Source organism: Saccopteryx leptura, chromosome 2, assembly GCF_036850995.1.
Source record: "Saccopteryx leptura isolate mSacLep1 chromosome 2, mSacLep1_pri_phased_curated, whole genome shotgun sequence".
NCBI lineage: Eukaryota > Metazoa > Chordata > Mammalia > Chiroptera > Emballonuridae > Saccopteryx > Saccopteryx leptura.
In genome coordinates, this window is record NC_089504.1 from 18,948,067 (window position 1) to 18,974,147 (window position 26,081).

General features: G+C 50.4%; 1 protein-coding gene across 1 annotated transcript in view; it reads right to left on the reverse strand.

The window, feature by feature from the left end:
• PAPPA (pappalysin 1) overlaps positions 1–26,081 on the reverse strand; it is a 239,630-nt gene that overhangs the window by 203,108 nt on the left and 10,441 nt on the right. Inside the window, exon 2 of the mRNA XM_066367327.1 lies at positions 3,738–4,800. Within this exon, the coding sequence (XP_066223424.1) occupies positions 3,738–4,800 (1,063 nt within the window). The remainder of the gene's footprint in view (positions 1–3,737; positions 4,801–26,081) is intronic.

The following is a 26,081-nucleotide window of genomic DNA, read 5'->3' on the forward strand; positions in this document are numbered from 1 at the left end:
GGAGCCTGAGCCATGATGCCATTATCTTCCAAACTCACCCCCTCAGCACTGCATGATCCCAAGCCCTTGAAGACAGTCCGGAAGAAGAAAAGAGTGCGGACAGAAGGCGGGGGCAGGTACCTCTGGCCTGCATGGATGTCAGGGCAGCACTGGGGAGCTGTGCGTGGCAGACAACCAGGAGGCAGGGTGCCTTCCACCCCAGTGGGACCACTAAGAGACTGTGTGAGCTTTGGCCTCAGTTTCCCTCTATGGAGGGCAAGGGGTTTGGAGTAGTGATCTCCAAAGATGTTTCTAGGTGTGACACATGACAGCCTTTTGATGTTTCCTGCAGCCCCAGATCTGCTGGGGCCGGATGCTGTCCCACAACACAAGGTGGCCAGAGAGCAGGGGCTATCGGGGCCCGAGGACTAACAGAAAGCAAATGAGCTTAAACGTGTTCACAGAAATGGTCCTTCTCAGATAGCATCTGCCCACCTGCCCAGCTGAATTACTGGTGGATATCACTTAACTCGAGGGAACTGCTACATCAATTGTCAGAAAGATGATTTTTCATTAGTGCTACTCAACATGGGCTGTATATCAACTATTCCTTCCCCGGCTATCACACAGTGAGTACGGAAATGGGGAGCAGGGTGCAGAAACGGTTCCAGGACTCAGACCCCGCTCACCGCTCTGTAATCTTTCATTTTGTACCAAGGCGGATTTTGCTATGTACTACACAAAGCTACTGGTTTGCAATGGATAGAAATAAATAAATAAATAAAAGCTGGTCCTTCGCCAGAGATTGAGAAATAGTATTTTAAATATCATCTTTACTCACTGAGAAAGAAGAAGAGAGAACAGAAAGAGGGAGAGAGACAGGAAGAGAGAAGGAGAGGGAGAATGTTACCTTGGGTAAGAATTAAGTTTGGCTCTTTATTAAAAATGGCCCACATAATGTCAATCTAATATTCACTACTTCCATCACAGGTGCCTGTCTTCCTTCCTTCTTCCGTTCTCTCATTTCTTCCTCCATCCCCATCCCACCCTTTTTCTTTTTTTTTTTAAAGATATTATTTATTCATTTCTAGAGAGAGAGGAGAAAGGGGGTGGGAGGAGCAGGAAGCATCAACTCCTGTATGAGCCTCAACCAGGTAAGCCAGGGTTTCGAACCGGCAACCTCAGCGTTCTAGGTCGATGCTTTATCCACTGCACCACCACAAGCCAGGCCCTCCTCATCCCTCTTTAATAAGTCACACAGCAAATATTTCCCTACAGACTTCCACAGGTTGCTCTCTGCACACAGGCGAGCAGATTCTGCCAGAATACTGTCACCTCCAACCTCGTCAGGAGATAGCGTGTTGCCCGGTGGGGCTCACCCAGGGCACACGACTTTCCCAGCCAGCGAACAAATGGGCCCTGGCACGACTGGCCACAGTGCTGGCGCAGGGCCACCCACAGACATTCTGGGCCTGTAGTCCCGTGACTTAGAGGAGGGGGAGGCCGCTGCAGCCAGCCCGCTCTGTCTGCTGACTGTGAGGTCTCTGGGACCTGGGGCCCCGTGTGCCTGCCACAAAGGCCAGAGGCCCTTGGTTCTGACCCAGTCGAGTTCAGCAGTTCCTCCCCAAGGCTTTAGTAAAGCCACCGTGCCTGTCACCACTGTCCTTTAACTCTGCCTCTTATTGTTTCTTGAACTTAAAAACGCCCTCTTTCAGTATTTGCAGTCAATAGACCTGGGTTCAAATCCAAGCTCTCCATTCATAGGCTGAGTAAACATAGGTAAACCCCTAGAGGGCTCAGGGTACCCACCTTCCTGGCACTTGGTAGGTGCTAAATAAACACGTGTTCTATGAATGAATGAATGGATGAATGAATGAATCAATCAACAAACAAGTGAATGACTTCCACCACTTATGGCCCTTGGCCCTCCCGCATGCCCACTCTGCTTGGGCACCCTAGTACTCCTGGGAGTCCAGCTCAGCAGGAGCACACACTGCCTTAACCTCAGAAGACTTACACTTGTGACTTCACCAAATCACTCTCCTGACCCGTGACCTTGGCCGAGTCATTTCACTCTCAAAGTTCCTCTATTTCCCTGTCCGTCAAATGCAAACGCTAACCTCTGCCTTGTCTTGCTTGCCAAATTCTGTCCAAGCCCAAATGAGAGCAGAGATGAAAGGGCATCGTGACCTGGAAGGAACTGGCCACACACCAAGGCTTCTTCCCACAGGGGCCGCCCGTGTGTCTGAGCCGAGGTGAGAGCCCAGGGCCCGCCCGGTGCCAGGACGCTGGGCTGACGGGCTCTCTGGCTCGCGGCCAGGCACGACGCTCCCCTGCCAGCGCTGTCATTCCTCTGCACATAGGTATTCTGTCTGTACATGGGAGGCCCTTGCTCTTTGGAGAGAGACTAAAGAGAAGAGTCAGCAGAAAACCTGCAGAGGTCTGCAAATGTACCCAGGCTATCAGCAGGTCCGGGGGCCCGCGTGCTGGGCAGAATGGAAAAGTCCAGCGTGAATCTGGGACATCTGGAAAGTGGATGCTGACTGGTTCTCTGGCTTGGGACTAGTTTTTTTCCTGGTCTCACATCAAATATAATAAATCACCCAGGGGTTCACCTTTTGGGTTTTTCTTTGGGGTTCCTGGTAAGAGTTGATAGCACAAGGCAGAGGTGAAGGGGGGCATTAGACAGAAGACCCGCCTTTCTAGCCTCTTCTCCACAGCGCATGAAGAGGTGCCTTACACGGGCTCCTCTGTCCCCCTGTCCAGTCTCTGATTTCCAAGCTGTACATCTACTTTCCGCAAGGTAGTCACGCTGCCAGCCAGTCTCTTCCCTGTGATTTCCTGTGGCACTTCCTAAACACGGCACATGTGACCTGTCGGTGCACAAATAGTGACAAATACACCGACTGAAAGAATCTGACCTGCCAGCCAGGATCAGAGAGACCGCGCTTTGTACAGGGGTGGGCATGAGTAGGTTTACAGCTGTGAGGACGTCCAAGAGTTCATTCCTGTGCCATTATAATCATAACCTGCGTGTCTTTTTCCACAAAGACCACTGTGGACCTACGCTGGCCCATCCCCATATGCCCTCTCTCAGTCCTCAGAGCAGCTCAGCAAAGTGGGCACCACGATCATTCCCATTTTGCAGATGAGAACTAGCTTCTGCGAGGTCACAGAGGGAGGAAATAGCATCTCTGAGATTCGAACCCAGGCTGCCTGACCCCGGTTGATCTCAGCTTGACTCACAGCTGTCCACGAGACCACACAGCTCCGTCCTAGAAGGTGTGCACTAGCCCCATACGGCTATTGTGTACTTGAAAGGCGGCCGGCGTGGCTTAGGAACCGGGTTTTAAAATTTATTTTATCTTAAGTAATTTAAATGCAAATGGTCACAGGCGGCTAGGGACTTACATATTGGGCAGTGCCACTCTAACCCATGTTGTTACCTCATATGTCTCAACAGCTCTTTGTACTCAGCTCATGACACCCAATTTAGCCTCAGCTCTTTGTGAAGACGGAGTTCTGAGTTACCCTGCTTATCCGTGCGAAGGCAGTCCACTGATGTTCTGTAACGGACTGTGCTCCATGCGGTCCTCATGATCCCCCCCGAGTCACAACCTGGCCTCAGTCACGGAGCTGCTGTGCCCCCCTGGAGAGTCCCCACGACCCCCGTGGGCCTCAGGGGCTTGCCTATGAAATGAGGGGAGGGGAGGGAAGCTCAGCTCTCGACTGGGCACCGTCTGCCCCAGAGGTCTTACCTGTGTGGAGAGTCAGGATCGAAGCAGGTCTTGGTGACGTCGGTGATCTCGGGGTCGCAGCACTCGCCGCCGTCGAAGTTGAACCGCTCGTAGTTACAGTCCATGTCACACAGCCCGTTCTGCTGCTTCTTCGTGAAGGCCGGGTAGCGCAGGTGGCGGCAGTCCCCGCCGTCGTGGCCCGTGAGCGTGTGGTTGCACTCGGGGTCGCAGTTCTCGTCCCCGATCTTGCTGATGTCGCAGTTGGCCAGGATGAGGCGGCGGCGCAGGGAGGAGTTGCTCACCTCCAGCACCTCCAGCTCCCAGGTGATGTTGTAGTGCTGGAAGGCCTCGGCCAGCTGCCGGTGCTGCAGGTCGATCTGCTGGCGGCTCACCGTGGGGTTCTCGTGGCCGTCGTCGCGCAGGTTGACCACGCGGTAGCGCACCACCTTGGGCCGGCGGAGGCGCGGGAGCCGGTTGTAGCTGGCGATGACTTCGGCGTGGTCGCACAGCGTCTGCCCGCACAGGGGCGGCTCCAGGCTCGTGTCCAGCAGGAAGCCGTGGGCGTCGCTGAATTCTACTTGGGGGCTGCTGCCGTCCTTCATGGTGGACCAGGTGCGCTTCACATTGTCCCAGTTCTCCTGGAGGAGCAGCTGAGGTAGAGGAGGGTGGAGGCCGTGGGTCTCCATGTCCAGCAGCACCTCCCGCTGAGTCCTGGCCACCTTCCACAGGCTGAAGCGCTCGATGTAGCCCCGGTAGTTGTGGTTCAGGGTGCTGCCTCCCAGCATGAGCACTTTACACTTCTGGGTCAGCGGGCTGAAGATGCCGCCCACCTGCTCCCCCGAGGTGGCCACCTGAGCACCGTTCACGTAGAGCTTCATCAGCCGCCCGTCGTAGGTGGCGGCGAGGAACACCCACTGGCCTGGGAGGTAGCTCTGGTGGGCATCGATGGTGGTCATTTGCCGGGCCCGGTCTGTCTTCAAGGAGAAAAAGTAGCGTGGGTCTCTGTTGCCTTGGTCACTGACGGTGTGAATGCCCACGACCCATCCTCGGTCACGTGAGGTATAAGAACACTTGTCATACAGCCCTATGTGGCCCCAAAAAAGAAAGGTGAATAAATAAAGGATGGAAATAAAGGGGAAGAGGGTAAGTTATTTCTTTCTGATAAAATTTAGATCAGGATGTCCTAGAACAATGGTCTTCAAATTGTGTTCCGTGGGACCCTGGACGTTACTACCGGGGCCTCTGGGACCACTCCTAGGGCAAGGCAGGGGCTGGGAGACTGACAGGGTAGGTCAGTTGGATTTGGGGGGGGGGTCTCACCACAACTGTAACCTAAGCAGTTTCACTTTGATCGGTTTTGCACATGGAGCATAAAAAAACATTTTTGTTTGAAGAATAATGGTACTTGAGCTAAAGAAAGCAATGACAACAACACCAATAATGATCATTCAAATCTGAAAACCTTTGATTTTGCAAAGCTGTTAGATGGGGAAGAGGACTTTCTAATTAAGAGGGTATTTTGAGTGCACAATGGTCTAGGAGGCGAGCGGAGAAACAGAGGGAGAGAATCACGAATAGAAGATGTTCAGGTAGTAAGATGGCGCCTACCACGGTCACCATAACTTTGGGTGTACATCAGACATGAGCAGTCAGTGAATGCCCAGTAGTGGGGGGCTGTCGGGAAAGTCGGCACGAGGAACTGAGGACAAGGAAACCTATTGTTTGTCTCTCTAACAGAGTCCTGGCTAAGCCCTGACGTTTATTCCCAAAGAAAGGCAGGAACGCTTAGTACATGAACTCGAAAAGACTTCAGACATCACCACTTCAACTGCTTTACTTGACAGGTCAGAGTGTGGAGACCCAGAGAATGGAAGGCAGTTGTCACGTTTTATAGAGAAATTTCTTGAGATCCAATTCAGCTTGTTTTTTCCTACCATGAAAGCTAATATTGAAAAAAAATAAAATAAAAAAGAGCAGCCTCTTAACATAAGTAACTGTTGCGGACTTCTACATAATAGTTAATAATAATAAGTAAAATCTACCAAGCCTCTGTGGCAGGTCAAGCATTGTGCTGAGGTCATTGTATGCCATGAACTCACTTAATCCATGTAGTACTTCCAAGGGGGTGCTAGTGAGGTAAAAAAAGGAGGAAATGTAAATTAAAGAAGGTAAAGAGAGAAGTTTAAGGTCATCTGGTTGCTAAGTGGATCCTGGATCCCTCCGACCCCGGAGATCACTGTCTTCTGCACTAACTCTATCCCTCTACAGCATCTCCCTCTCCCTCATCCATGTCACCAAGGATCAAGAACCACACCGACTGCCTGGGGACGTCAGAAATGTAAGCTGGTGTCTGAGAACGTTTCAAGCCAGACGTCTCTAGACTTATACTCTGGGAACTCCAGGAAGTCACTTGCCAGATTCTCCCTGGATCTAATTATCTTTACACTCCTCAAACCCCATGCCCCAGCCTCTCTGGAACACGCCCAGTGTCCTTGGCACAGAAAGGCTGTTGGATGGGGAAGAGGACTCTCTAATTAAGAGTGTATTTTATGAGGCGGATGATGCATGAGGCCAGGTGGGAGGAGAAAGAGAGGGATATGAGAATGAATAAAAGGTGCTCATTTAGAAGGACGGTCCCCACTTTCCGCTGAAGAACTGCTGTGGTCACCATAACTTCAAGCGAGCATCTGCCGTTAATGCTCATCAAACGAGCACGGAGAGCTTCCAGCAAAATCAATAGAGGAGGCCCACACAGTCTTTACTCCTTTGTGGGCACTGGGGCCTTAGCATTTGTGTAAATCTCTCTGTTAGCAGCTGACGTGTATGGCAGTTTTGGCGCCAGGCATCTAAGTCTCCCTCCTCTCCTCCTCCCACTCCCTGCCCAACAGCCCTTCAGGAAGTAGCCCGTGTGTCCTCACAAAAGTCAACCTGCTCTCACAGCCTAAGCAACCTCGGTGAAGCATCAAGTACCTCTTCTGGGTCTTGGTTCTATACCTGGTGAAAAAGGGCATTGAATGAAGATCCCCTCACATGCTTGGTGCAAGTCTGCTTCTCTGTGATTCTAAGTTTCCCCATGGCTAAACCAGACACCTACCTCCTCCTCCAAGAAGCTCTCCCTGATAACCGCCTAGAGAATTATCCTTCTTTTCTCTGAACTCATTTTACTTTTAGAAAACTAAGACACTTGCTTTCTGGTTTTAGAGTTATCTTACCACACTCTCTCCCGCCCGCAACTGCATGCTTTTTGACAGTACTGCCTCCGCCTTCCTCATCGGGACCGGCAGCAGCTTGCTCCGTGCCTTGCCTTATAGCCGGCACGAAGTATCTCATGAATGAGCGCAAGAATGATTAGTGGGAGAAGAGAAAAGGACAAATAGAATCAAAAGCACTCATTAACGTCTCCACGGCTGAAGAACAGAGAGAATCAGAGACAGAGCGTGTTCTTGGGGAGGTGGAAAGCGCAGGGCGTCTGGACTTGGGGTGATTCTGACGACAGCAACAACGAGCTGCACACGTGGGACAGATCCCTTCACCTATGCGGATCTTAATTCCCTCGTCTGGAGCGCTCTTGAAATAGGGTGGCATACTTAAAAGACATAGCAGCAGATGAACCAGCCTTGGCATATGGTGGCTCTTCAAATGCAAGTTCACTTTTAAGATGCTGGAGGGTCTGCAAGTGATGTCAGGATGAAAAGTTGAAAGTGACAAGAAGAGAAACACAGAAAGGCCAGAGAGAGAAGGTACCCAGGGGGCATCTTGACCCAGGTGCCCAAAGCAGGTAGGATAAGAAAAAGGCTTAGAAAACCATCAGTCCTCCTGTGATCCAGCGGCAAAAACCCTACTTTGAAATCATAAGTTCCCATGGGCTTATCTGCTAGTAGGAGGCTGCACCTCCCCTTGGACCCCTCCAAAGCCAAAGTTCTAACTCCCGACTTGGAATAAGCCCCCCCACCACAACAGGAACCAAGGAGAACAATGGTCCCTGGAGCCCCGACTCTTGGGTCCCCCACCCCACCTCTAAACTCACCTTCTCCTCCTCCCTTGGTGCACCCCTACCCCTCACACTTACACAGAAGATTCTTCTAATGAGGAAATTAACATCTGAAACTGGATCCTTTCTCCCTCCCTCTCTCTGCGGGTTTTTACTTTGCCAGGGGCTCTCAGTCCCCGGCTTTCCTGTTGCCTTTGGAAGGCAGCTAGCAGGGTTAGCAAGGTCAAGTGTTTACCCGTCTGTAGGGTGCCCTCCGTTCAGAACCTTCCTGGGGCTGGGGACCCAGGCTCAGGGCACCTCTGCTTGCAGTGGAGCGAGATGAAGGAAACAGCGAGCGAAGGCCAGGCTTGCGGGGCTGAGCAGAGGACCAGAGGTGGCTTAGCCCCAGGAGGCAGAGGAAGGGCAAGGAGGGGGTTTTCAGGGGAACCAAGAGGAAACACATTAAGGGAAGTGAGAAGCTTGAAGCAGCGGCTTCAGAAGTTCAGAGGGAAACATTTACCTGGGGTGTAAGTGGAGAAAGGAAATCACAGACTTCAATAGGGATGGGGTGGGGATGGAACAGAGACGGGGCCTTACTTCTGTATGAAAATAACTTCATCAACAGTAGTCACATTTCAGAGGCTGGAAGGGGCGGGGCGGGGAGGGTGGGGCCACTGTGCATCACCAGCCCAGAACCAGGGACCTGGAACCAGAGGTCTGGGCTCAGCTAGCTGGGTAAACTTGCCTGGGACAAGCCACACCACCCCCTCTGCCACAGGGCCTCGTGCCCTTTCTCTGGAAAAGGAGGGGTGTGGGTGAAATGATCCCCTGCCACAATTGAAAGCTCTTCTGTTCGCGGTGAGAAGGGCTCCTTGCAAGCAGACGTGGTCAGAAACACGGGCTGATGAGACTCGGATGCCTCATGCCACTCCCGATGCCGTGGCCTGTGCAGGTGCCCTCCCCTCCGTGTATCTCCACACGGGACACGGGACAGTGTTCTCTGGAGGACACGGGTGTACTCCTGACACCTCCACGCCATCGTCTGTCCCTGCGGTTCTCCGGGAAGGTGGGGATGCAGTGAAAGGAAGGGCGAGAATGGGTCTGCGGTCCGCACCATCTGTGTGGTACCGGAGGTTGATCCTGGGGACCGTGTGCCCACCTGGCGAGATGGGAGCCTCGGGCAATCCTGCACACACCCACATCTCATTAGCACAAGCCTGCCTCCGGGCTGCCATCACAAGCAAGCCAACAGTGAAAGTGGGGGAGAGCCCATTCCCAGGCCCGGGAGGTGGGTGGGGCTCATGCACTGACGGACAGGTGGAGGCCCAGCCCGGGAAGGGGGCTGGCTCTGGGTCTCATGGCAAGCGCTGGCCACTGGAACCCTGGTCAGCGGGCCTTCTACATGTGTCCCTACCTTCCTACAGGTAAACTTGTGGTGAAAAGGGCTTCATATCCTCTCCAAGAAGCTTGATGCTTATTTGTCATTGTCTCTTCTGCTTCTAGTCTACTCACTAAACCTCATCCCAGAGCGGAAGAGCACAAGTGAAGAAGGCAAGTCCAAGGGCAGAAAGCTGGGGGGCGGGAGCATCTCCCCAAACCTCGGCCAGGGCTGGACGGAGACAATCCTCTAGGTGGTGGGGTCACCCTGTAAGGAGCACTTTAAAGACACTGTGCCCGGGCAGCTTTGTCTGACCCCCCCACTGTACCCCGGGCGCCTGAGAGAGAACACATCGCTTCCGCGGTTACTCGGCCAACATCTGGGTTCCACGCGTGCATGTCTGTTTGGTTCACTTGGAAACGCCCGGCACCCAGCACAGAGCCTGGTACCTGTAGGCGCTCTGTGGAGTCTGTCACTGAAAGTAAAAAATAAAGGAAGGAAGAGAGGGAGGGGAGGAGGGATGCTTCTCTTTGGCTGGCTTCCTTAAGAGCACAGCGCCCTTTATTTAGAAATTCCTAAGTACCACTTGCCCATATTAATTCTCTCACTTCATCTTCACAATGAAACTCTCAGCAGCATCCCCTTTTTCAGAGAAAACGGAGGCCCAGAGAAGGGGAGAGGCTTGTCCAAGGCAACACAGCCTGGTACACAGGCCCTCAGGACTTCTCGGCTCAGGGTCTTAATCACGTCATTGCATTCAGCGCCATGTGTGGGCTGTCTGAAGGCACAGCCCCCTCCAAAAATATTTCTCTAAGTCCCTCAGCGCCAACACGGGCCGGTTGAACTGAACCGCAAGCCAGGAGGCCACCCTCCATGTCATTCTTCTCCTTGGGCCTACAGAAATGGAAGAGTCAGCAGTTCTTTATGACTAGCGCTTAATCTGTTCTACCTGGCTCGCTCTACGTCATGGGGACCCGCTGTTCCCCTGGACCCGTTGTCCATCTGGAATTGGGAGCGACTCCCTGGGCTTGTCCTTCAGCAGCCGGACTCTCATCACCAGCGCCTTTGACTGTCGGTGTCTGACCCGGGTTTGTTCTAACGCACAGGGGTCTATCCCGAAATGTTCTTTTTTTTCAAGGTTGCTGTCATACTTTTTCAAGGTGGCTGCCCGCCCCCCATTTTCATGCCCATTTGCTATGGACTCAGCTGTGTCTCCCCAAAAATCATATGTTGAAGTGCTGACCCCTAGGACTTCTCAGCAGGTGAGCTTATTTGGAGATAGGGTCTTCACAGAAGTCATCAAGCTACAATGGGTCCCTAGGGTGGGCTCCAATCCACTATGACTGGTGGCCTTAGAAGAAGAGGACACTAGGACACAGACACACACAGGAGAAAGACTGAGGTGGAGACACAGGGAAGAGACAGCCATCCGCAAGCCAAGTGGAGAGGCCTCCAGAGAAACCAACCCTGTGGACGCCTGATCTTCGATGCCTGGCTTCCAGAATTGTGAGAAAATGAATTTCTGTTGTTTAAGCCACCCAGTCTGTCAGTACTTTGTGATAAGAACTCTTCAAAACGACAACACCATCATTCAGCAAGTTATCTCAGCTCTCCCACAAACATTTCTCTGAGATCTACCCCAGCTTCTGGTGCCTGGTCCTCAGATCAGCATCCTTGTCTGCCTGTGCTACCTCGCCTCCACCTACACAGTTCCTAGGGTGAGTGGAGCTAGGTGCGTTAGGAAGCTGTGGAAGTCGTTGTGCACGGTCGCCATGCACCATGAACGGCCCTCCGGACGGGGGCTTCCTCCGCTTCCAGCTCCAGTGTGCATTCTGAAACCGTGCTGTGAGCTGAGCAGGTGGGCGGCTGCTTCCGTGCCACGGTTCTCACGGAGCCCTCATTGCACCCTTGTCTAACAGGTGCTGCTCCAGGTGAGAAAACTGACAACCAGATTGGGACGTCACCCATCCAAGGTCACACGGCACTAAGCAGCGAGGAAGATTGGAAATCAAGACTCCTGGTTTCCAGTTCAGTCCCCCCATGAATGAGCGGGGCTTCGGCTATGCCTATGTCCTGTGTTATTTTCCCCTGGAATCCACTGACCAGGGGTGATGATTAGCAAAGGAAGACAATGTATATCAAATTTATATCACGATTTATTTTCTCTCCTTGGGAGCGTGGAGGTGGGAGAGAGAGAAAACTCCACCCGGGACCGTTTCTGCCTGCCACAAAGGAGCATTTTCAAATAATTTGCTAAAAGCCTATTCTATGTCGCAGTCTCTCTACTAAGCACCGACATCCTGTTTCGTGCTCAGGGTGGCCCAGTGAAGTGGGCTTTCCTGACATTCCTGTGACAGAGACACTGAGATGTGGAGAAGCCAAAGGGTCCCAGCTAGAGAGGGTGAAATCCCACCCGACCGGCTCGAGGCCAGCACTCTCCCGGAGGCTTTTCTTCAACGGCAATAACTCTTAGCCCAAGGTCAAGGTTCTTTGCCCCCATGCCACCACTGCCCTGCTGTGTGTCGCTGGCAAAGCAGCCCCCCTCTCTGGGCTTGCCACCCTAGGAGACAGGAAGGTTCCGCCAGATGGCTGCGGAGGTCCCGTTCCTCGCAGGCTCCCCGTGACTCCGAAATCCCAGGTCTTCCAGACCTCGCAGCCTGGGTTCCCCCTGGCAGAGAGGGGAAGGTCGCGGGAGGCGGGAGGGGAAGGGAGGACAGAGAGGCAGTGTCAGGCCGCCCCGTGGAAGGGTGTCCACCAGCTGCGGGACGCCTGCCAGGGAGACACAGCAGAGGTGAGAGGATGCGGGATGAAAGGGGGAATTTAGGTCACCGATCTGGTTTCTTTCAGGAGGCAAAAACATGCAAAAGCTAAAGGCTGGAGCTGGTCCCTGTTCTGTGGTGTTTCGTTTTGTTTTCCTGCCCGTGATTTAATGGCTGGTATCGGGGCTTACGGAGGAATGCTTGAGAGAGCAATCCTATGGAAAGCTTTTATCTGTCCAGAGGACAGTGATTAAAACAGACAGATTCGGGTTAAGTGTACCCATGGCCCCCGCGTTGGCCTCAGTTGGGGGGAGGACCACCCCAATGACCCTGGAGGACTCCGCAGCCCCCAGCATGCAGAGGAAGGTGGAGATGCCATTGAGGCAGGTACCCCCAGTGGGTACCCCCACTCCTCAGCGTCCTCAACCCTCCAGGCCCTCCTTGGCTCAGAAGACTGACGTTAGGCTCAGTAGGAGGAGCCTGGACACCCCTGTCTCCTGGGCTAAGATGGGCTGGAGCATCAAACGCGGCCCTCTGGAGCAATCCACAAAGTCAAGATTACCTCAGGTGCTTCCTATGTGTTGACCATGCAAGGGACTATATGGGGTCCCATGTCCCCCTGCAGGACTGTGTGGAGCAGTAGAAAGCCCCCACGGTGGCATGAGCCTGCTCTATGCCTGCAGTCTTTTTCCCTGTTGGGAACCGTTATCTGAACTTCCCCTGTCTACACGAGTCCGCTAACCAACCCTTTTTACTAGCTGTGTGACCCAAGATGAGTTCATTCAACTCTCTGAGCCTCCATTTTCCCATATTGTACGCCAGGGATTAACACATCTCATCCTGGAAGCTTCACAGATCACTCTTCCGAGAGAAGGGAGAGAAACGCATGCACTTTTCCTCGTCGACTACGTAAGGCCATCCAGATGCAAGGAGAGGGGACACTGATGAGAGGACCCCGAGGGGAGGCTAAGACCCGTGAGCTCTACCAACACACCACCTACACGGGTTGTTTAGGATGGAAGAGTGTTCTTAAGGGCTCGAGGGTCACCTGTGCTTCCTTCTTGACTCCCCAGCCTCCTTTCTCTGCTTCTAGGTAAGCAGGCTGTGTGGGCATAGGCAGGTCGGGGCCTTATACATTCACATGCGTTCAAAGGCTGGCTCTACCATCCATGAGCTACGTGACTTAGCAAGCCAGGCACCTCTCCAAGTCTGAGTCTTCACATCTCTCAAATGGAGACGCTACTATCTTGCTTATCTTACACCTCTGAGGGTTGTAGGGAGAACTAACAAGATAATGAACATACCAGAACTTGGCACCTGGTCACTGGCAATGTAACAAGTGTTAAGCATGTGTACTGGGGAATCTGATCTGCTAGAATCCAGCTCTGCTCCTTGTTAGTTCCATAGCCTTGGGCAAAGTCCCTTCCCCTCCCCAATGAACCGACAATAACAGTACCCCATGCCCAGTGCCATTATGAGGACTTAGACAATACACACACTCCTTCGCATGGCTAAGACCCGTGAGCTCTACCAACACACACACTTACACGGGTTGTTTAGGATGGAGTTTTGCAGAGACTTGGCAAAGGCTATCTGCTTTATAATAACATACAGGATTGGAACCCAGCTCTCTGACTCCAGAGCCAAGTGCTTAACCAAGGCTTTAGGTTTTCTATGGATAAATATAAGTAAAAAAAAAAATTTTAATTAGTTGAATATTTACTTCTTCATCTAGTCAATTTATAAATCTTTCCCAAATTAATAATACACCTGTGTTGGTTTTAATAACACAGGAAACATTCTTGTTTCCTTGAAGTTTTAAAATGTACAGTGTATCTTAATTATTTCATCTGCTTCTCCCAGAACTCTCTAAAGTAGGCAACATAGCAATTATGATTCTGTTCACTCACATGGGGACAAAGAGTCTTCAAGAAGGCAAAGAGGACACGACTCTTCACCACTCTGCCTCTAGAGCTTTCTGTAGGTGTCTAGGACATAAATAATCGTTGAACATTCGCTGAGTGGGTGGGTGGGTGGAGTGATGGATGGATGGAGTTATGGATAGATAAATGGATAGGTGGATGGAGACATGGATCGATGGTGTGATGGATAAATGGATAGATGGATGGATGGAGTGATGAATAGATAAATGGATAGATGGATGGAAAGAAGAAAGGAAGGAAGGAAGGGAGAGAGAGAAAGAGAAGGAGAGAGGGAGGGAGGGAAGGAGGGAGTGAGGAAGGAAGGAAGGAAGGAAGGAAGGAAGGAAGGAAGGAAGGAAGGAAGGAAGGAAGGAAAAAGAAAGCCAGCCCATAGCTTGCGAGGAAACCTGATTTGAGTAGATATTAAATTTGCAAACCATTTCTAAAATACTGGAGCAAAAGCCTCAACTTAGAGGCAGGAGTGGGCATCTATGGGACACTACATAAGCCCTTTCTACATCCTAGCCCTCAAGTTCTCCATCCATAGAGTGGGAGGTGGGCACCAGTGGTAATTGGGTTTGGCTGTATAAAGTACCAATTGAACAAGCAGCCAGGAGAGCACAATTTAGCTGAATGCTGGCATGACTAAGCTGTGTGACCTAAGGCATGGTGCACCCTCTCTCTTGTCCCCTTTTTCATCTGTGAAAGGAAGAGACTACAGTGAAACAGCTCCTAGAGACTGTTTTTGAAAACATAGGGGAAAGATTTCTAAATAGGGGGTGATAAGATATAAACTTTTGTCTTGCTTGATTTGTCATTAATGTCCTATTGATTTGGGGCAAATTCCTCTTCATCTAGGCTAGGGTACCATCATGACTTTCATGGGCCCTTGCCACTTTTCTCTTCCCCCATAAAAATAATTCTATTTTATGATTGCATTGTTATAAGGATTTATGTGAAAAGGAAGCTAGATTCAGTATTACATATATAGTATCATTACATTAACTTTCTTCTAATTTTAAAATAAATCAAGCCAGTTTTATGGCCCCCTAAAAGTACCGTGGACTTCAGGCACGATGCCAACCCCGCCTAATGGATGAGTCAACACTGGGTCCTTCTCAAGACCTCAGATCCTCATCTATGCAATAGCATCAGGAGGGGGCACCAAGCACTGTAACCAATGCAAGGTGCTCCGAGGGATGGGGAAGGTTCCCACACGGGTGAGCCCGATGATGTAAATTTCATAACTGACGCAGGCCCGCAGCAGCTAGGTAAAAACACACCCAGACAGTGTGGGCTGAACTCTGGAAACAAAAGCTTCTCTCTCCGGCGGGCGAGCCTGCCATCACCTCACCCCGGCCCACACAGCCGGGGCTGAGTCTTTCAGGGAGAAAGATGACAGAGGGCGATAAGGCAGGGACATGGCCAGGCAGGCAGATCCCGGCTTCGCAAGGCTGGTGCCATCCGCAATTACCCTCTGATACAGGGAGCACGCCGGCCGAGGGTGCCCCTGCGTGCCAGGCACTGTGCTAGGCTCTTCGCACTGGTGGGTGCAGGTAACCTTCACAATGACGATCCAAGCAGGAAGTACTGCTCTCAACCCAAATAATGTGCCCGAGCCTGAGTAACTCACCGGCTAGTGACAGAGGTGGGATTCAAACCCAGACAACCAGACTCCAGTAGAAGTCATGTTCTTAACTGTTACATCAGTGCTGCCCAGCCGGGTAACTGACCATGTGAGGCTGAGGGGTAGGTTTTCATCATAAATAACTGAAGCATAATAAAGTCAGTTCTAGCACAGGTACAACCGAACAGAGATCCTTCATTTGGACAAGAAGGCTCAGGGACGTTTTCCTCAATGAGTGACTCAATAACTGAGCCTTGCATGAGGAACAGGAATTTGCGGGGGGGGTGCGGGGCGGGGCGGGGTGCTGGGCAAAGACCTTCTAGCAGAAGGGAAAGCATGTGCCAAGGCCAAGAGCTGTGACATCCACTTTCAATGGAACTGAGGGTAGACGGGGTAATAAAGGGAAATAGCCTAGCAAGGGCTGTCCGAGGCTAGAGTACAAAGAGCTGTGAACAGCCTGCGACACCAGTTAGTTGATTCCATACACAGTAGGGACTCTTTGGTGGTTTTTCAGGAAGAGCGTCCATGGGGTGGGGGGAGCATTAGCCAAGGATTTCACGGCGTTCTGATTGACAGGGTCACAGAGCCGCAAGAACCAGCACACATTTCCTAGGACTCCCCGTGCACCACTCACTGCCAATCTGCAGTCACTCAGCCCGAGGACTTCTCACAAAAGTGTGGAATGCAAGCAAAAAGGCCGGCAGACTTTTCAGATATTAATTTTCTATTGTCTTACTAGCCGATGGAAAATTGTGAATTGTGACTCAACTCCAATGAGCTCATGAAAGGCTCCGGATGAAAAAATGGTGTTTAGAAGCTCACTGGGACTTCAGCATTTTCATATTATTCCACAGGTGGAGGGTGATCTAACCTGGTCCCCTGAGCGTGGTCTCTAGGTGACCTTGATCCAAAAGCATGTACCTTCTGGGATTTGGTTTCCCTGTCCGCGAAACTGGGAGAGGGTGGAGGTGGCTCTCGAAGTCCCTCTCCAGTTCGGACAGTCTATCACATAAACTCGTGCGGTGCAGGTATTTACGGTGTCTTCTTTGACCTCACATTCTGAGTGCTCAGCTTGGGACCTGACACAAGGTAGACCTTTACACACACACACACACACACACACACACACACACACACGCGTGCGCGCGCACTCCCGATAAACAACTGCTGAAACCATGAAATGATTGAGCTTTTAACTCAAGACTCCTGTGGAATCTTGAGGGGATTTTAAACAGAAACTTTGCAATCGGTGACCATAATTATTATTATTATTTTTTCAAACAAAGAGCATAAAAGCAAGCAGATCAGTAGCCCAGACAGGCAAGCATTTCCTCTCTGGATGTAAAAGATGTTGAGGAACTGAAAGATGCGGGCAGCCATTTAGAGAAAACTGGGGAGGAGATGCCAGGCATTGCAAGGTCAGCAGGGAGCCCCAATGTGAGAAATGTGGAGGTGGGGATGTATGTTGCGGGAACACCAGGTAATTCTACTTCATCAGAAGAATCCACGTAAGTCAATGGTTTTCCACCAGGGCACTTTCGGTAGTGTTTCTGCAGACACTTGAGGTCCCCAAAAGCAGGAAGGAGGAGCCGCTGCTGTGCAGTGGGTAGAAGCCAGGGAGGCCACTAAACATCTCACAGGGCACGGGACAGACTCCCAGGACAAGAAAATTGCCTGTTCCGAAACATCGACGGTGCTGACGTGTGGAAACCCTGATGTGCAAGCCTAGGAATGTTACGGTAGGAAACAATGTTTAGGGGGAAGTGGAATGCGAGGCTCGGGAATTCTGACCTGATGCAGACGGCTTTGTGGAGGACTGGTGAGAACGTGGACTCCGGAGACGAATTCTTACCACTGACTTGCTGTGTGACCTTGGGCCAGTCACTTAACCTTCCTGAACCTCAGTTCTGTCATCTGGGAAACGGGGATTATAACAGTACCCATTTGGGGAGGTCACTGTGAGGATGAAAGAGTTCGGGTACGCCATATGTTCATGCTGTGTGCTGAACATGTTCCCTAGATCGCTGCCACGTGTAGGTGGTCGGAGCTACCGCAGACACCAGTTCGAGATGGTGGGGAAAGGATCCCTTCAGTGGCTGATAATCCTAGAAAAATCATCTCGGGCTGCATGATCACCATGTGACTTTTATATCCACCCAATTAATAATCCTTCAATCAGCTTCTGCTTCAAATAAGAGGGCAGGCAGGTGGGCTGTGTTTGGGTCTGTCCTGCTGTTTGCAAAGCAACTCCCCGTCTGGGCTCTGCTTCCCAGCTATTCATGAGGACCAAGCCAGCACCCGCTGCCTCCCCTGACCCGGCTCCGCACGGCTCTAGTGAATAAGTAAAGGGAGACAGAGGAAGCCAGACATGAAGATAAACGGAAAGACGGAGAGGCAGGAAGCCTTCCACGAAAGCTGCCGCCAGTGACACGCTGTTCGCGGAGACTCCGAGGACGGCGCTGGGGGCATGTGCGAGAGGTTTGTTTGAGCTCCCGGTACTGTTCTCTTGGAAGCCTTGTTTGTAAACAGATATTTCTGCTGACACTGGGCTTTGTAAGGGAGGACAGAGTGGGGTGTGTGTGGTGGTAGGGGGGGAGGGTGTTAGAGAAAAAGGCAGGTTGTGTCCGCAAGCCTTAGACCATGTGTTTGTTGTTGAGAATACAAAGACCTCACTGTATTAAATGAAAATGCTTGTTTTACAAGGCGAGTGGGAATATGATAGGTACATGTCGAAAATGCTTCGGAAACTGAAACAACCCCATGCCACGAGGGCTTCCTGCTACATCATGCATCCAGGGGCGCTCCCGGATCACGAAGGCTTAGAATCACTATACGAGGGCTTTGGGGGTTGTGGGCACAGAGTCCCAGAGACAAGTAACTGTGGGCTCCCTTCTTGCTCCCTTTGTGAAGCCTGCCCTTTCTCTGAGAGCCCTGCCTCTATTTCACTTTCCTTATCGGTCTCCCTGCTGACCTCAGGGTAGAAGCTGCTATTGAGCTAAAATACTAGTGTGATAAAGGAGCCTCGGGTCATCTAGATGTGGACCCAGAGCATGATGTGAATGTTTACATGGCATCATTATGCAGGCAGATCACTTTAGGTTTTTCAAAGTCGTGTTCAACTTCCCAAGTAGGGTTTGCACACTGGTACTCGAGTAGAAAGCAAATGATTTAGGAGGATGTTTCTCAGGGGATTTTTTTTTCAAGGACACACAGTGGAACAGAGCAGGCATTTAGAGTCTTCTAATTCTTGCCCCCAGCCCTCGCATAGAGCCTGGTAAACGGAAGGCCATATGGATGGAAGGGTAGATGGATGAGAGCACGGAGTGATAGAATGTTGAAGACGAAAGTTTGGATGGATGGATGGATGGATGGATGGATGGATGGATGGATGGAAAAGGGGAGGAACAAGAGGGGAGAGGAAGGGAGGGGAGAACAAAAGGGTGGGTAAGTGGGTAGATGGCTGGCTGGATTGATATTTGGATTCATAGATTCATGGGTAAAGTCCACAGTGAATAATTATGGTCAGGACCACCTTGGGCCACATTTGAAGTGAACTTGCCTATTTTAAAACTCAGAGAAACTCAGAAACCAGAGTTTGAATAAACAAAGTTGTAGATTATATTTCTGAGGAATAAACTAACTTGTCCTTAGAGGAAAAAAAGTCCTAAATTCTATTTACTCCAACAAGGATACAGATGAAGGAAAGTGCAATTCCTCAGTCTGATATGACAATTCAACATCAACATTCTCAATTCCACAGATCTCTGAGAGCGTTCAGATTTTAGAGCTGAAAACAGGCTTCAGGAAGTGACCCCTTATGCCCCCTGCTTTTCAGAATTTAAGTTTGGGGGCCATAGACCCCTAAAAGAAACTGATGAATTCTCTGAACACTCTCCCCACAAAAATGTGCACAGCCTCAAATTTTTACAGGAAATGTCTTGATGTTCATAAATCTTCAAGTCCTCATGGACTGAAGAACAAGAACCTCTTCCCTCCTCTGTTAATCTAAGATATTAGTGCTAGTCAGATATTTCATTTGGTAATGGTATTATTAGTAAGGAAATGGACGGTAATGATCTTAAACAAAATACTAAGTCGTAACAAAAATAATAACATTAGCAATCGATTCACACCATGATAATGCTATGATTGCGATTCTACTCTTGTCCACATGTCTGATATTCTCCACAAGGAGATCAGAGTGATCTTTGGAAAGCCTACACCAGATACACTAACTTCCTTGTTTGAAACTTTCTGAAAACTTCTTGGTTCATCTAGATTAAAATCCAGATTCCATGGCGTGGGCTGCCATCAGCTGCAGACACACACACATCCCCCAGTGTCCAACGTGTCTAGTACGTCTGCTCCTTCAACGTCCAGAACATACCTATGTCATCATTTATATGTGCTCTGTCTTCCTCTTTCCCTCCTTCCCACCTTCCCTTCTTCTCTCCTTCTCTCTTCCATTTCTCCGTCTGTCTGTCTCTCTCCTTTCGCTCATTCTCCTAGCTTCCATCTTTATTTATTCTCTTATTCTGTCCACAGGAACATTGCGTCCACGAGGGCAGGAAACTGCTCTATCTGCCCACTTTTGCATCCCTAAAGGTGCCAGGTGCATGCGATCTATTTGTTGGCTATATCAAGACATGTTGAGTTTTGGGGGGTTTCTCTTGAAAGCCTCGGTGTTGTCACTACCTCACTGTGGGATCTTGGACAAATCTTTCCCCCCTCTTTGGACCTCAGACTTTCCAGTTGTAAAAGGATAGTTTGGGTCCTACCCAACTAAAGGATCTAATGATCTGAAATCTTTGTGACCCGACTTAAGAGAGCTGACCCAAATCTCAGGACAACATGGCTAGGTAGCAGAAATAGTCGAGATAATTGGGCCCTAGTCTTTTTCTGTCCCTAATTTGGAATGAGACTTGAGATAACTTCCTTGCTGCCTGTGGACACTGAATTCTCTGGAGGAGGAGACTGGACAAGATGTAGCATCAATTTTCCTCATCAGTCAACCAGAAATCCATCCGCGCGTGTCGGTTGAACCCGTGCCCTCTGCCAGGCCCTGAGAAGGTGCTGAGGGCACGGCAGACAGGATTCCCGCCACTGCCCTCCTCTGGGAGGTCTCCGTGCACAGGCGGGGGTGGCAGGAGGGGCGTGGGTGCACCCCACACAGTAGCACCTGCTTCCTCCAGGGATGGGGTTGGAGAAGCTGAGAGAAAACCGTGGGGAGAAGGCCTTGAAACCAACAGAATGGAACAGTGGCTCAGCGGAAAGAAAGGGAAGCGGAGCATGATGGGGAGACTTGGAAAGGATACGCCCAGGAAGCCGGTCAGCTCAGAGTGGCCAGGACCATCTTTAATGCCGCTCTAGCATGTCTGCCTTCACTGCGTGGCCCTCCCGGAGGCCAGGGTGCCTTTTCTCAAAGCCTCTTTCCTGCACAGCACCCACTTCCAGTAACCCTGTCTTCTCCCTCATTTGGCGCCATTTCCAACTCATCTAACAACGCTGACTGAGCACCAACCAGCAGGGCTGCTAGTGTGCCACAGGGAGAAACAACGCAGAGAGGAAGACAGGAAGGGTCTCTGCTCCTGGCAAGCTTGGAGAAAAGCAGGGGGAGACGGACAGGTTCAAAGGCAATCACAACACCCGAGTGATAAATGCAATGAGGGGTGAAATAAGGGGCTATTGGACTTGACTCAAACGGTGATGGATTAATTGTCCAATCATTTCCTAGTGTCATAATCCTAAAAGCTACTCGGTGTCAGTGTCCTCAGCAGAGGCATGAATCAGAAAACGTTCATTGTTCTAATTTGATCTATGGCTCTACATTTTAAACAGCGCGCATGACACAGACATATGAAAAAGGCAAGGCACGCACGCCATGTGTACACTCCTGCGCCTATTTCATAAATAAGTCCCCAACCTGGAAGGGGCCTCGTATGCTTCTGAAATGTCAGAGCACTTTCTGGCCCCCATAATAAAAACCTGCATGCAACCACGCCGTGTTGCTGCCTCTGTGCTCGCCCAGGACTCGATTCATTGCTTAGTTATAGCAGTTACTATGATGTCATCTATCTGTTTACTGGTCTGCTTCCGCCACGAGGACTGGGAGCCTCAAGGGATGGAACGGGGCCTTGTCCTTTGTAATCCACATATGTTCGCTGAGTGTATAATACACAGAGACTGCACGATAACTAATTAAACAAATGGGTAAATGGATGGATGGGTGGACGGATGGACAAATGGAAGGAAGGATGGATAGTTGGATAGATGGACGAATAGAAGGAAGGATGGGTGGATGGATGAAAGAAAGGAAGGAAGGGAGGGAGGGAAGAAGAAAGGAAAGAGGGAAGACTTACCTCTCCTAATATATTGTAATTTCCTACTGAACCTCACAGAATGCCTAGGATAGCGGTTTGGCACAAAGAGCTTAAGGAAAGCAGCTGAGCAGCTGTCTGATGTATTCTAATAAGCGCAGGAATCTGAACCCACAGGTGTAATTGTCATCCCACACTGTAAGAAACAAAAAAAAAAAAAACAAACCAAAAAACTAAGGGGTCCAGTGGAAAGAGCACTGATCTGAGAGTCAAGAAACCTGAATTCTAGTTTCAACTTTGCTGCCAATTTCTTGCTTAAGTTGACTCAACTTAACTTGGTTTAACCAGTTAACGTGCCCGGACCTCCGTTTCTCCACCTGTAAACTGAACAGATTCGATAAAGCAGACCCTGCCGTCATTTCAGCTTTCGAATCTGGAAGATGGATGAACAGAATAGTGTATTCATTTGTTTTTCACAGCTGACACCTAATAGGCCCCATAGGGCCCGTCTGAAAAGAAGTCGTCCCGAGAGCTTACTACTGGAGCTTCCTGGAGCTTAGGGCTGGCTCTGTGGAGGCTTCTCTAGCGCCTGGGAGATCACGTGGCAAGTCCGCCCTCTTACTCCCGCCATTTTTCCGCCACAACCCCACAGTTCCTGCCGCACAATCACTACCACGTCTCAAGTTTGGCCTAGAGTGTACCTGCGACCTCCTTAGAGGATGACAACATGTCTCCATTGGGCATATTTGGGAGAACACACTCCAGGCTCTATTCCCAAAGGAGAGACCGGGAAACGGTTTTGGCAGAGAGTATCTCTAAGATACGTGTGTATCTCCCAGGAGACTACTTAAAGATGGAAAACGCTCTCGTGGATGTAAATGGTCCTTTTGCTCAAAAGTCACCTGCAAATAAAATTAATTTTGCATATCAGAGATTTCTTAGTCTACCTCTTTTTTTTTTTTTTTTTTTTTATGAAGCTGGAAACAGGGAGAGACAGTCAGACAGACTCCCGCATGCGCCCGACCGGGATCCTCCCGGCACGCCCACCAGGGGCGATGCTCTGCCCACCAGGGGGCGATGCTCTGCCCATCCTGGGCGTCGCCATGTTGCGACCAGAGCCACTCTAGCGCCTGGGGCAGAGGCCACAGAGCCATCCCCAGCGCCCGGGCCATCTTTGCTCCAATGGAGCCTTGGCTGCGGGAGGGGAAGAGAGAGACAGAGAGGGAAAGCGCGGCGGAGGGGTGGAGAAGCAAATGGGCGCTTCTCCTGTGTGCCCTGGCCGGGAATCGAACCCGGGTCCTCCGCACGCTAGGCCGACGCTCTACCGCTGAGCCAACCGGCCAGGGCCTAGTTTACCTCTTTTAAAGTTCACTCAAATTTTTCTCCATCTCTCCCTCCCTTCCTCCCTCTTTCTCTCTCCACTCCCTTCCTTTTCATCCTCCCTCCCTCCCTCCCTCCCTCCCTCCTTCCCTCCCTCCTTTCCTTCCTCCTTTCCTTCCTTCCTTCCTTCTTTCCTTCCTTCCTTCCTTCCTTCCTTCCTTCCTTCCTTCCTTCCTTCCTTCCTTCCTCCCTCCCTCCCTCCTTCCCTCCTTCCCTCCCTCCTTTCCTCCCTCCTTTCCTTCCTTCCTTCCTTCCTTCCTTCCTTCCTTCCTTCGTCACGCTCTCACGAAACACTGACTGGACAGCTGCCGCATCCCAAACGATGCACTAAGCCCTGGAGATAGAGAAACAGTATAATGTCCTGGACTGGAACCCCAGCTCCACCACCCTTCAGCTGTGGGGCCTTCAGTGAGCTCTGTAACTCTCTCCATCTAACTTGGAAGGTTCAAACTGTCGCACTCAGCACAGGGCCGGCACATAGTAAGTGCTCATTATAAGCTAGCTGCTTTTATGACTGTTATTACGGCAGAGAATGTGTACTCTCCCCCAAGGGTGCATAAACAGTGGATAGAGGAGTCCAGATCCTGAGGTCACCCCAAGGTTTCACCACAAGATCAAGGGAAGCAGACAGAAAGCACCCCCCCCCATGAAAAAGAAGGAAAATGGATGGAAACCCAGGCAATAGGTAGGATGGCCAGAACACTCAAGGCGCAGGGGGAACCCGATCAGGGGCAAGGGGACATCTGAGAGGAGAGTAAGCTTGGGATTATGTGCGGCAGTGCACACACAAAACAGCTGCTTTGCGAACAGGCGAGGCGCTGAGACAGTAGACCGAGGCTAAAATGTGGCTGGGATTAGAAAGGTGGCGATGTGAATTAAGGAGGCATTTCTGAATACACTGCTCCATCCCCTCTCTGTTTTGGAAGACCAGCTTTCTTTTCACTTCTGACTTCTTTGCTCAAGGGGAAATGGAATTAACCACTGTGTAATGTTTTCGAGTGTGATGCACGGGGTAGGTCATGTGCTTTGGTTACGTAATGCGACGTGCCTGAGGTCCCTGAGTTCTTTCTTTCAGAATCATGAGATATGTCGCTGGTTCTCATTTGCAGTCATGCATTTGTTGAGCAAAACCACATAGGAGTCCTTTACAAGTCAGGCACTGTGCTAGGCAGTGGAGAAGTTGCGATGACCTCAACTGTGCACATAATTAAATGTGACAGAAAGAATTTCAGGCCTTTTGATAGATGAGTACAAAGTGTCCAGTGGAGACATATGGATAAGGGAGATGGGGAACCAGTTAGACTTGGAGAAGAGTCAGGGAGGGCTTCCCAGGAGGGGCGAACCTTGAGCAGGATCCCGTAGAGGCTTAGGTCTTCGCAAAAACAGTGCATGGGGATATAGAAGGCCCCCTAAATAAAGAAAATGATGCGGGGGAAGAAAAAGCCTAAGTTATCTGGGGCTCTACAAATATCCCGGTGCTAGTCGAGGACCTTTGCTAGAGTGAAATTTGCATTTTAGAAAGATTTGAATGGCAGACATTGGAGAATAGGTTGAAGGGGAACAAGAGATGAAGCTCAGAGAAGTGGGCACCATAACACAAGGGAAGGAGTCAAAGCTAGACCCGCAGAGGGTCTCAGCTAGTAAGAGGAAAGAAGGCTATGAAACTGTCAAGGAGGCAAGATAGACAGGAAATGATGACTGACTCATATGGTGGATGGCGTATCTATAGTAGGTGACACTAGATGAGAACACAAGGAATTTCGGAGGAAAAGATGCTTCAGCTTTGGACATGTTGAGTTTGAAGTGCACGTTGACATTTCCAGTGGATAGCTGGATCAGTGGGTCTGGGGTCCAGCAGTCTGGGGATAAATGATGCTTCTGAGCAGAGAGATGGCCATTACTCCATGGGAAAGGGTGCAAAGTCAGGAGACAAGTGGACCTAGCACTGGCCTAATACTCAGAAAACAGAGGATCTTACCCAGCTTGGTCACTGATCTGGGCAGGCCGCTTTGGCTACCAGCCCTAAGTTCCTCATCAATGAAATGAATGGCTTTGATGAGTGCTTCTCACTCTCCTACACCTCAGTTCTTTGGACTTGCATGAATGTTACTTCACAAAACAGACTACAATATGTACTTATGTCTTATGTTTTCTGTCTGTATACTTTGCATCTCTTAAAGCAAGGCCTGCTTGTTCTTGATTGGCTTGTTATTATATCTTTCTCTATTTTCTCCTCAGCCTTGGTAGCTGAAAGATGCCCAATCTCATTGGGGGAAAGTAGCCCTTCCATACAAACACATTTGGTCATATTCTTCCCAGCCACATTTCATGTTGAGAGAGCAAAAGGAATTAAGGACAGGTGAATATGGGACAGATACAGGAATGTCTTGATGACAAAGGTGAAAGGTACAAGTTAGACCATGAACTTCTCGAAGGCCAAAAAGGCTAGAACAGGTTCTGCATTTAGTCATGTGCCCACCCCAGTCACACACTTAGATCTCAAGCTGTGACCTCCCGCCTACTGGACTTTCTGTTTCTTACAAATGGACTTGAACCTACGACCTTCTCATGTTCTCTAAAACTGAAACGGTGATCATGTCTCCTACTTTTCCAGGTTCTATGGACCCTGGGTTTTTGGTAAATTGTACAGTAGAGCAAATTTCCTTTCTCTTGCTTAAAGAAAAATATAAGTGGTCACAGTCCACGCAGTAGGGATAAGGGTTAGGGAGAGGGCGAGCAAGGAATGGGGCCGAGGGAACATGAGGACTCCACGGGTGGCACTACTGGGAACTCCCGGAAGGAAAACGAGCTAACCGATAGCTACAGATTCCAGAGTTTTACTGTTTTAACTCATGAAATGATCTGATTAAAAATGATAAACAGAACAAAAAGGCTAGTGCCCCACTCTGATGTCTAGAAACTTCCCTGGAATGGCCTTTGCATCGTAAGAAAATATGAAATTTGAGTCCTCTCACCATTAGCCAGGTAAGTGATCACGGAGCAAGAACCTCA